The following is a 12,487-nucleotide window of genomic DNA, read 5'->3' on the forward strand; positions in this document are numbered from 1 at the left end:
TGAATGAAGGCATAAAAAGATGAAGACAACCACCTGTTAAGATTAAGTTATAGTAAAAAGTCCAGAAATGAGTAGTGAACTCATAGTTCACTTCTCAAACCTAGGTTATCTGAAAGGTAAGCATAAAACAAAAATTAAATGCTTTAAGGGCTCAGATTAGAATATGCATTGCATAATTGAGTTTTGTTTGCTAGGGAATAACCTTGTAGATATTATTTGGTTTTACTAAAATGTTTATGCCTTCATGTTAATCTTTAGTCATTCATTCCTGGCAAATAGTGTTCAAAAATATTAATTCTCATCTTATCATCCAAAAGTACAACACACTGCATTACAAATGGACAACGACATATTAGAACCATAAAAAAATAACAGAACATTCCAATGTTAGAGCTGGACAATGCATGTGTGCATTAAGTCAAAGTCCTGCTGAGCTATTTTAGAGAATATTCCTGTACTATAATATGTTCAGGAATCTGTCAAAACTATTTTGTGTGTGCTGATAATATTAGTTTACACACACATAATTACAGGTACACACATATATAGGGAAAGAAGAGTTTTAAATAAAATGCATCTTATCCTGAACAAAAAATTTAGCACTTTTTTCTTTTTAGTGTGCCAAGAGCTTTAGGTGGTTAAACATTTAATACTGTTTCAACAAGGAAATTATTCCTGATAAGAAATAAGTTGTTAGTTGCTCTCATTTGATTTGAATTCCAGTACATCCTCAGTAGTACAACTCTTAATGGTATAATAGGGTCAAGCTTTGAATTTGTTTTGTATTAATCAAAGCACTTTAGCAAAAGCCTGTGGTACAATTTGTCCACATTTGGTGTGGGAAACTCGATGTGCATATAAATGCACATAAACGAAGATCTCCAATCTAAAACTTAATAGGCTGAGCATCATACTGCTGCCAGTTTGGAAGTTTTCTATTTCTTCTTTTACCAAATAGTACAATTTTTCATGGAAAAATTTTTCCCAAGCTCTATAAGCATTTCATCTCCCGTTTTTCATGAAAAATTTGCCAATTACAGAAGAGTCGTAAGTATAATAAACTAACGGGTAAGGGAACATTGTGGAATTGCGTAGTAATCAGCCAAAATACACTGGGGTCTTAACAGAATAACTGGATAACAACACAGTCTCATTTAGAACACAGTTTTACCATATGAACCATAAAGTAGTATTATAACAAGGCTCCAGTGTATATGTCTTGGCAGAAAACCAAGGTTAAACTGAAGAGGTATGAACAAGTACAAATTCGTCACAAAACTGTTGAATTTTTTATTCTAAAGAATGGACCATTAGCTTAGCTTTCTCTTTTGAGATGTCTGATAAATTTAAAATATTGAATGAGAGTCAAATGATCAGAATTTTTACCAATATACTCAGAGACTTTTATGTAATAAAATTAATTAATTCAAAGATATCAATGATGACAGCTCACAAAATAACTATAAAACATGAACTTAATAAATGTGACAGAGGTCATTTCCTATTTATGGAAATCAGACAAAGTTGGGGCCTAATCTTCATATGTTTTATATAACTATAAATGTATACAATATATATGCTGCAATAATTGGTACTTCTGCCTTTTGCCTTACAATTAATGCATGTCTTGAACTGATTAATCTCAGCACACTTAGGACTGAATTATTTAAAAAGAGCTGACATTTCATGAGTGCTTTGTATGTGCTAGGTATTGTGCTGACTGTTCAACATGCATTACTTTATTTAATTTTCATAATAAAATGATGAGGTTTGCACTACTATTATTATCCCCACTGCACAGAGAAGGAAATTGAGGCACAGAGAAGGGAAGCAACAGTCCCAAGATTTCCAGCATAATTTTGAACCAGGAAATATGAATAAAGAGCCTGTCCTTCTTACATGTAATGTAGTATTCCTACTTCCTTGACAATATTTTATCTTTGATTTGCTAATTACTTTCCATTAAATCAACAATTTGCATGTAGATACATTTGTAACCAAAAGGTAACAGCGGAAACCTGTGACCAAAACAAGCTTTTTGGTTTGCGTGATTCGATATATATGTGTGATATGTATATTTTACAAATGCAATTTAGAAATGATTTTGCCTAAGTCATTTTAATACTTCAACAGGCCAATACCACACACCACAAAATAGTCTTCCTACCCATTTTTAACATTAGAAGTCAAATGTAAAAAGTAAAATTTCAGAAATACTAATACACATCATACTATCCAGCTTCTCACATGTTTGGGGGAGGGGAAGAATAAAAACCAGAAACAGAAATCATCAACAAATAGAACTCGAGTACATCATAACTTGTCAAAAGCTAAAAAGGGTCCTGTTTTTCTAAACATAGCAAAGGGAAGGAGGTAAGATAGACCTTCACACATGTAAAGGAGTTACAAAAAAATGAACATAGATATACCATATGAGGCTACTTAGGTGAAGCATGCAGAGGTAACTAGTATTAAGCATTAGTAAGAACTGTAATTAAGAGTAGTTATATTAAATATTTATAATAGGGTGCTGTTATTTACATATAGTGGTACTTACATCCCTGTACAGCCAAATCTACAGCCCAAACCAAAGTCAGGTGTGAAAGAAAGCACAACAACGTCAGTGAGTACTAGGACGTAGAACAAGGAAAAGTGTACAGTTTGTTCTTTATTTTAAAAAGCTAGCAATCACTTTATAGGTAATAATAAGCAAAAAGATTCACATATATAAGCCAACAAATTGGGCACACCAAACTATAAAAATACTTACATCTATATAGTTGGCATTAATGTAATCAGAAGAAGGATCATCTTCAACAGGTTGCAGAATTACTCTGGAGTGGTCATCTAAAGTTTTTAAACAATAAAATAAAGCTATTAAATTTCCCCTCTGTTCCGAGATAATGACCTCCGTAGAGAGTTAAAATAATTCAGGGGTTGCTGATAGCTTATCTATAATAGGCTACTATTCAAATTTCCTTAAAGAAATACAAGAAGTTTGATGAGCTCAGTACTTATTATAATATTCTGTTAATAAAGCTTCAATGACTAGCATCTTCATAGTTAGGAAGTTTTGAGGGACCATGGGAATGTCCGATGAATCATCATTTGGAGTCATGGATTTGTCTAAAGGACTGAACTCGTTTTAACCTCTAATTTTCCTTCTTAGATCTGGTTTTAAACGGGTGGGACCCATTCCTGCTGCACTTTACAGCAAATGAGCCACAGAACTAGAGAGTGAATTCTGAAACCCCTGCTCTTAACTTCTTACTTCTTGGGAGTCAAGGTTGAATTCTGATGTATTCAGAAGATATTTTAAAATCATTTAAATGGAGACCTGAGTGGGCCAAGTACATCACTAGCTGGTTACAAACTAAACTATGTTACTTCCCTTACCGTTCCTATGGTTTCATAGGATAACCGATTTATTTAAACCCATGCCAATACCTTGAAGACTTAACGAAGTCCCTACAAACAAGTAACACGGAGCGGCAGGAGTTTGGGCACTCGGTCCACGGAAGAAATAAAGGCTATATGGAAAGAATAACACTCTCACCTTGAGTGTGTTTGGTAGAAGTGTCAAAGCAATTTATCACTGAAAAGACCTTTGTTTTTCATTATCCTGATATTCTGCTGTCCATAACACCCTCACGTGTTTACGTGCAAACATAAAATCAAACAGCGTGTTATCTCCACAGGGCGAAGAGTCTGAGTCAATTTAATTAAGGAAGATGACGACAACTTCAGAGTCACTGCCAACAGCCAATGCTGTTTTAATATTAAATAGATGACTTTATAAACAGATGTGCCACCCTCTGGGATTTTTTAAAAGTTTAAAACCACATACGGAGGACTTGCTACTTAATATTTATCTTCTACACACAATATTTACATTCAGCAAGAGTTGAATGAGAACTTACATGCTATAATGTTTCCATATCGATTTTTTGCTCTATTTTGGTCTTTTTTAGCTACATCCCAAGATGCAGACTGTCCTTCAAAGAAGCTCTGGAAAAAGAAAGTGACAAGAAGACTGAATTTAACTCCTTTTCTTGGATCAGGTTTATCTGTTCTGAAGACCAAAATAATAAAAGCCACTTTTCTCAGGGAGGAAGGGAGTCCTAGAGTAGCAAACAAGTTCTCTTTTCAGATCTCAAGGCTTGTTTGTTGGACTCCTACTTGTTCATTTTGCATTGGACTGAGTTTAAAATAAGGACAAAAAACAACTTTAGGGAAAAAAAAGAAGCTTGAAACGATTTCAAATTTAGGATTGCTACAACTCTGAGAGATGGAAGTAGGGAAAGCATCAAAACGTCAAAACTATTTTTAATGAGTATTTTTCAAATGTTTTTCCCTTAGCATTTATAACAGGAAAAAGAAAACCTGTTTCCCCCCATAATTATTCATTAAATTGTGTGCAATACATCCCATTTCAGTTTCTTTGAAGATCATGAAAAAGACTGAGTCTCTACAACAAGGGACCATATGAAAATTAAAAAGAGTCCCCATGTCCAAGGATCTTGGAACAGATGAATTTGCTGATTGGTTTAATTACCATAAGCAGCAATTTAAAATATGGGTACAGATTTCTTTTTGCAGTAACACTTAAACTTTGCTCAACACAGGAAATGGGGTCTTCAAAGAATCAACGGTTTTTGAAGTGAGGTACACAGGAATGCACATGAAATGAACAAAAAAACCCAGCTCTGGCAGAATCTTATAATTCCTTGTACTATAGTGTTGCCACGGCATAGTGTTTCCGGTGTGTACCGAAAACCAACTTTCACAATTCACAGCTAATTTTATTTGCTCCCAAACTCAGGGATGTCAGCAATCTAAATAAAACACAGAGTTCAGAAGATTCTTCATGCAGTCGAACGCATTGGAGGTGGTCTTTCAAAGTCAAGTACTGCTTGGATTCTTTCACTTTAAATGCGTGTATACGGAGGTTGTGAGTATGAAGGTGGAGGAACTTCCTTCTGTGCCCGAGGCTGACACTTCTCAGTAAATGCCGAGCGGCAAAGGAACTTTGTCCTTTTTGCTGTATTATGTTTATTGAGATGTTCGGTTTAAACCACTTCCTGTGCACTATGACTTATACTTGTATTTTGGATTTAGGAGGAAGGGGAAATGAAGTTGGAAGAAGAATTTCCCACATCCTTCTTTTGGCTTCTTACTGTTGTCTAGATTCACAGTGCTCTGTTTTTCTTCCCGGCCACCTTCTACCAATAAGCCACACACAAAACTAAGAGTGACAAGCAGTACATTTAGAACACAAATATCGACCCCACTTCTCAACACGGGGTCAACAAGCAAAGAGGCAGAGAAGTACCTACTGCTTCTGTCATTCAAATGGCTGAGTCTGCGGTGATACGGTGGGACTCAAAGGATCCTGTTAACGGACTTTTCAGGAGGGAAATATAAGGTCTAACAAAGTGGTTTTTAAAGAACATAGTAAAATTCTGGAATCCAACATTTAAGAATTCTTCAAGTGAATTTCGAACCAGAAAGCACCCTCTCTTTCAATTCCGTCTACCCCTTCTCCCCGCATACACATTTGAGAATATTCTCAGAGACACAAGATTAGAGAGCTCACGGAGTAGACTCCACTCCTTGTGATGTTAAAGGGAGAAAAAAATGTAAAATTCCACTATTATGATTAGAAATAAAATTTAACACAGCATTGAAACTTTCACCTCATATTCCTCTTTGAACCCATAGCTGTCTGATGTCTTCATGAGATTAATGTGCTGCAGGAGGTCGGCAACCCTGATGGCTGGGTGCAGCTGTCCCGTCTGGTAAGGGGATTCTGTCCCCTCACAGAGGTAGCGAGGTACATCTAGAAGACGACTGGACTCTGCTGTGGCACTGTGGTTCTCATCTGGCAGTTTTCAGATTCCAGAAGATCAAAAAAAAGACAAAGTTATCTTGTTTAATATATATCAATGCAAAGAAGACTGTAGGAACTTAAGATTTTTCTGATAACAGGAGGAAGAAAAAAGAAATATAGCCTAGATCTAGGGCGGCTTCCCTACAAAGACAAAGCCTTTCACATCAGCTCAAGGGATGAGGTCAGAGTATATTATGTTTATGTCAGTGAGATAACTGATGCTGTGAGATGTAGACATCTGATCCACTTTTAGAAAGTATAAGTGGGAGATTTTGGTGTTTTCTTCCTTTTTCGTGTATCTGCAGTCACAGCAGCATAGAGTAGAACCAGAAGATCACGTTGTCAACTGGAGAGGTGTTTTCATTGGTGGGTAAATTGAACACACTCCTTCCCCACCATATCCCAACCTCGCTCACAGACCCCATCTAGGCAACCCATCCCCATAGGGCTGTTCTCTGCAGCCTTGTGGGCCTATTCTGACACCTGGGGCTTCTAAGCACGGGACAGTCCCGACTGGGAAACACAGGCGTTCTACAGAATCATCCCCGGGCCCCACTGTATCCGTTAGCTGGGTTATATGTGCATTTATACTGTCTCTACCTCTTTAGGTTATTATGATGGTTGTTGCTTTTATCATAAGTCTATTTTGACTTCTGAAGCTGCTGTGAGAAAGAAACTAGGGTATGTCTCTGGGGCAAAATGCATTGGCTGTTCCTCTGGAATTCTTCCCTGACCCATCCAGGCTGAGCTACATGGCTCGTCGTTATGTTCCCATGGCCTCCTGTCTATGTGTCCTCTCCCTGAGTCTGTATTTTAGCCATTGTTTCCTGATCTCTTTCTTTTCACTAAATTCTGAACGTTTAAAGTGCAGAGAGAGAGTCACAGTTGTCTTTTTATTCCTAGTGACTGGCGCAAAGTAGTCACTCAATAAATATATCAGTGAATGAATTCGTTAAAATAGACTGAACCCCTCACCACCCATATTTAAGTGTAGTCCCCATCCCCATTGTGTTATTAGCTGAAAATGAAACTTTTAAGTCTCTTTATGTCATAAGGAAGAAATAAACAAGAACATTATACCTATGAAGAATAAATATTATTTTAATGACCACAGCACTAATCATTACAATGAGAAAAAGCATGCTTATATTTACCACATTGAAACTTACCACTTTAAAAAAAAAAAACAAATGTTTTAAGGGGTGTTACTTTGGAAAGCATTATACTGCCATATTCATTAACAGAGGAGAAAGTACACTCTTAGGGGAACTTTTGTTTTTAATGATAATGCATACTGTAGAGAACGATATTTAATTAACAGTTAAACATATTTCAAGTGCTGGTACTTTGCCTGTTCTATCACCAACTCTACAAATAGGATATGGCAAAAAATGAATTGTTGTCCCCATGATAAACATTTTTTCTTCCTGGAGAAGGGGAAAAAAAAAAAAGAACCCCACAATCAGATTTGTGTGCGTCTATAATTTAGCTTGTTTGCATTTATTTTACTTCCCCTTATTAGGCTGAATGCTTTTTTTTTTTTTCCCTGATTCTTTTTCTTTTCTTTTCTTTCTTTTTTTTTTTTTTGGCATTTACTTCTAAAAATATCACATTGAATCCAAAAAACCCTGGTGAATTCTATTGTGACCTAACCACTCGACTCAGGTTTTGCCCACCCCTCTACACACCCACATTTGCTAGCAAACATGATTCGTGAGCTTCCTTTACTTCCTATGAGACTACACTCAACTGATCTATCTTTGCTAAAATATTACAATCGATAGATTGACATAAAGGTTAACATAAAAATTAAATTGAGAAGCCACTGATTTGGGCACTGTCACAGAATATACAATTTAGAATAAAAGTAAAGAGGACAGATAATGTCGGAGAGGCAAAATGCAATCACCCAAGCTGGAATACGGTAGCTGGGCTCCGTGGAGCAGCCCCAGAGCTCATATCATACCTGCCGGAGCAGCGGGATATTTACAATTGTGAAAGGCTCAATGAGAAACAAAGAATTCACCCATACTCCAAATCTTACATGGTATGTCCAATGTGAAATAGACGGTGCGTTTTGTTTTGCATTAAGCTTTAACACATTAATACAATGAGCAGTATTCATTAAAATAATCACATATGAATTATTAATCTCAATACATTTCCACCTCATTACACCACCTAATAATGTCGCTAGTAGGGAGAGTACATGTTCTAATCATTATTATTACACATTTAAGAATAATAACTTCGAATATTTCCCTGATGGAAAGGTTTTCTAGAATTCTTTGCAATGCACTTACCAGTTATAGGGACTTTAACCCAATGAAGCAGTAAAACACAAAAAAACAAAAATATGAATCAATATGAAAAGTTTTGAAGAGCTTTTAAGATCAGTACGTAGGTATTAATATCAAGCAATATTTGAAGATTTCAAAAATTGCTTTACAAATACAAAATCAAGTGGATGCAAAATAACTGTAAACACTATGATTCAAGAATGATGAAAAATGCAGCAAATCATTTCTACATCTGATATGATTAATGAGATTTAGCTTTTAAAGAATAATTTTTTAAAAAAACCAACCAGCTTGACTTTCAAAATGAAATAAAATGCATAACAACTGCTTATATGGATAGATTTTATGACTATTGTGTTAACTCTAGCCTTCCTTAAACATAAATATCCCTTTTCACAGGGAAAATTGTTACAATAATCTTTTAAATGTTACAGTTTGTAAAATTCACATATATTATTTCATTTTCTTTTTACAAAACTGTGAAAAAGTTTACAGATGGGAAAGCAGAGACATAAGGCACTTTCATACGTTCATATTGTGAGTCCCCAGGAGAACGGAGACTTGGACCCAATTCAACATTTTCTTAGAATATTACTGTAATGAAATTTTAACATTTAGGTAACTAAGTTTTCCTCAGTGAGTTTTTAATATTTTAATTGAATTTTACTTATTACTTTGATGCCGACAGCATTCTACAGCATTCTGCTTAACAGAAGATGACATTTTCAGAGGCATTTGGTGCCATTCCAATGATCATGATTCCTGGCTCCTCCCTACATGATTGGGCTACCCATTGGGATGAATTCCCCAGTTTACTTCCCTGCCATTATCGGTGTGCATTAAAAGGAGAGTACAATCAGAGAAAGAGAACAATGACTTCCAGATTGTTTCAGAATATATATTCTTTATATTATAAAATTGTAAGTTTAATAATTATTTTAGTAAAATGTATGGTTCCCAAATATTTTAAAAATGTATTTAAATGAATACATGGAAAATAAAAACGTGCATTAAATGTAAGATAAAGTTTTATGTTCACAATAAATTTGAATTTTTATATTTAATGAGAATTGGGAACTTTTAAGATATATTTATCTGGCAATTTCCATATTTTTTTGGTTAAATCTTAAATATTAGAAACACAGGGGTAAAACTAATATAGAACTTCTTAACATATAAGCAAGCTGGTCATAAATCATTGGTGTGTAATTAGTCAAGGAATAGAGTACAAATTAAAATGAAACTCTTTCCATTCTTAAATATACAGTTAAACAATAATTTTACATTTGAAAAGGACTTATTCATCACTAGCAATACCATTTGTCTTAGATGTTGTATAGTGGTAAACCTTGGCTTATTCTAGATTTCTTGAAGGATAACAAATCACTTAAGATGCATATAGAATGCAGAACTCCACATGAACATTGTAGTAACTTTACCTGCACTTACAAATTCTTAATAAAGACAAAACTAAAGCAAATGCACACATTCTTACTGTTTCCTTGGAAAAGTGTTCTTTAGTTGCTATAAATTTAGGAGGATAGAGAAAAATCTTTCCATCAAGTAGATTTTTATATATAAACTAATCATTTAGGTAGCACTGGCCTCTGAGATGGGTGCATTTGGGTCATTCTGCTAATCTGCATTATGTAAACGTTAGTCATCTACTAAGGGTCGCTGTACTTTTGCCCCAAATCTAACAGAACCAAGACTTTAAAAATATGTTGCTTTAAAAAAAGCATTTTACTAATTTGAAATCTGTTAGATCTGATTGGTTTGACGACAGTTGCTCTCTTTGATAAGATCATGACTGAATTTTCAAAATCAAGCTGCTTCCTACACTATAAATAATTACTGTGTAGACAAAGCTATAACTCATGCAAGGATGTGTGATCCATGCAAGAAAGAATGATAAAGAATTAGGGCCTCACCTAACACAGCAGTCGGCACAAGCGGATCATTGGGCACTGCAGGAAAACAGAGCTCATGAAGGAGTATATTGCCCTAAAGTTGTATTTTACATTTTTCCTTTAAAACAGATTTTTGCTATCTTAAGAAAGATAACTATTCAACTTCTTTTGATTATTATAACCTGCAAAGGTAAAATTCTCTTTTTCAGCTTGGGTTATCTCAAAACATCATGAGAGGTGCCTATAATTAAAGTTCAGTATTCTGCTCAATTTTAAAAGCCAGGAAGATTCAACTGGACATTATAAAGATCATAAAATGGAGGGGGGGACACATTTAGATCTCTCAAGTGCAAGATACTTAGAGAAATAATGATCTCATTTTCATTCCAAATAAATTTTTTACAGCAAGCTGTAAGAAACAGAGTTAATCCTTCTTCCAAGTTTGTAAGTGTGTATCTATAGTTAGTTACACTGTTGAATTCAAGCTTCCCAATAAAGTACTAGCATAGGCACTAGGTAGAAAAGTTTGGGGAACAAAAATACTTTCATATCCCTTTTGATTAATTACTAAATCAAGTGGTTAGAGAAATGGTACATCATATTTTCAGCAAAACTTATTTTCAACAAAAATAATATTTTATGTTGTTCTCTATCACTTACAGTGAAATAGAAGTAAAACAGATGAAAAAGGCCCTATGATGATTAAAATTAAATTTCAAAATGACTCATACAGCATTATAGCTATTATACACATCAAGGAAAATGATGGGCCAGTAATTACTGAAAATTTTCTCCAAGCTGAACATTTCAGGAAAAACACCTTCCCTTTCTGAAAAGACATAAATACACACAACCTACAAATACTTTATTTTCTCAACCTCACCATTATGTATGTGTATAATCTGTAAAGGAAATAATACTTATTTTGTTTGCTTCTTTCCTTATATACATATTTCAAACTGGAGTAAGCCAATCTCTGGAGTCTGTGGCAGAATGCCTCTGTATATGCATGGCCAAGGATACCCATGATTTGCCTCCCTCATGCATCACTTTTACATGAGGATTTGAAGAAACAGGTAATTTCACTTAAGATTTAAGAACCAAAATAAACACAGTGCTATAGAACAGAATATAAAATTCATAGGAAATTTGAAGATAAACAGTAATATTGATTGTGGAGCAATTATTCAAATCATCCGCCATTAAGGAGTACTTTAGCGTAAATGTGTTAAAAGTCCTGCCTTTATAGATCAACATTAGGAATTAATATGGATGAACAGATGGATGGATGGATGGATTTTAGCATTCCCTGCCAATCCTCTCAGTTCAAGTAAATTTTTGGATTTCACATCAGATACTTAAGAGCATGTAGTCTCTTCTTTCCCCTAGTTAATGTTTTATTATTGAAATTCTCCAGGAGTCTTTGTAGAATAATAGAATAATTTTACCCATGCCAATAATTCCCAGAAAGAATTATGATGTTAAAGTTCTAAAGGAACTTGATCTCACACGGAAGAAGACTCAAATGGCAAGATAATTATAAATAAATTCTGAAGTGAACTAATTTTATGTAGGCAATCAAGTATTTCAACTTAAGCAATGACATATGATTTGGTTTTAAGTAGTATATGAATATCTTTTATGATACAGTAATAAAAGTCATATGGTTTGCAGTTAAACTAAATCCAGTATCAAGACTGAAAACAAGTCCTCTTAAAAATTCTATAATATTGCCCATCACTTTTTTCTCTTTCTGGCTGCTTTGTCCATCTCTGTTTCACTTTTTCCTCACTATTCAAAGGTAATGTGTTGAATTCAAAGTGATTTAAAGGGTTTCAAAATCACTTATTAAAATTTTAATGAAGAACTTACATCTTGGACTGAAATTATGCTGGTCCATGAAGGTGATGGAAAGAGGATCTTCTGCGTGCAGAGTGCTCTGATCCGCATAACTTCGGTCCATAGCATTCACCATGTGAGTCATCTCCTGGCGGGTGTTCCCCATAGCGTCTTTGCGCTTTTTAGCAAGCTTGCTGCCAAGGCAAATACAAATGGGAAACCTTGGTGTGAGGTTCGAAGGAGAGTTGACACCAGCAGTAAGTAGTTCAAGAAAGCTTGGATAAGGATATATATAGATGTAGTTTGGAATCTCCAAGTTTCCTAATTTCAGGAATTAGGTTTGATATTCAAACAACATCTGCTGGTAGCTATAAAACTATTCGTCATAGGGATATTTCAACATTCAAGCGGTCAATTGAAGCCTTTCATTTCTTGTATCATTAAAATGGTCATAAATTATAACTATGCTTTATTAAAGCCATAAATAAATACTTCCTTAGTAAAACTGTTCAAGGAAAATTTAAGCTAATGCTAAGTTTTGGTTTTCG

General features: G+C 34.7%; 1 protein-coding gene across 10 annotated transcripts in view; it reads right to left on the reverse strand.

The window, feature by feature from the left end:
- Positions 1–12,487, reverse strand: part of PTPRK (protein tyrosine phosphatase receptor type K) — a 553,021-nt gene that overhangs the window by 20,781 nt on the left and 519,753 nt on the right. For 3 of the 10 annotated variants that reach the window (XM_034669108.1, XM_034669107.1, XM_034669110.1), the window contains 7 exons: positions 11,973–12,133; positions 10,122–10,157; positions 8,194–8,205; positions 5,697–5,881; positions 3,921–4,008; positions 2,771–2,847; positions 2,558–2,575 (listed from right to left, as the gene is read on the reverse strand). In XM_034669108.1, coding sequence (XP_034524999.1) covers positions 2,558–2,575; positions 2,771–2,847; positions 3,921–4,008; positions 5,697–5,881; positions 8,194–8,205; positions 10,122–10,157; positions 11,973–12,133 — 577 coding nt within the window. Of the gene's footprint in view, positions 1–2,557; positions 2,576–2,770; positions 2,848–3,920; positions 4,009–5,696; positions 5,882–7,016; positions 7,318–8,193; positions 8,206–10,121; positions 10,158–11,972; positions 12,134–12,487 lie in introns of those variants that run through there. The other 7 variants (XM_034669111.1, XM_034669112.1, XM_034669114.1 and 4 more) reach the window with 5 other exon arrangements.

The sequence above is a fragment of the Ailuropoda melanoleuca genome, chromosome 10 (assembly GCF_002007445.2).
Source record: "Ailuropoda melanoleuca isolate Jingjing chromosome 10, ASM200744v2, whole genome shotgun sequence".
Lineage (NCBI taxonomy): Eukaryota > Metazoa > Chordata > Mammalia > Carnivora > Ursidae > Ailuropoda > Ailuropoda melanoleuca.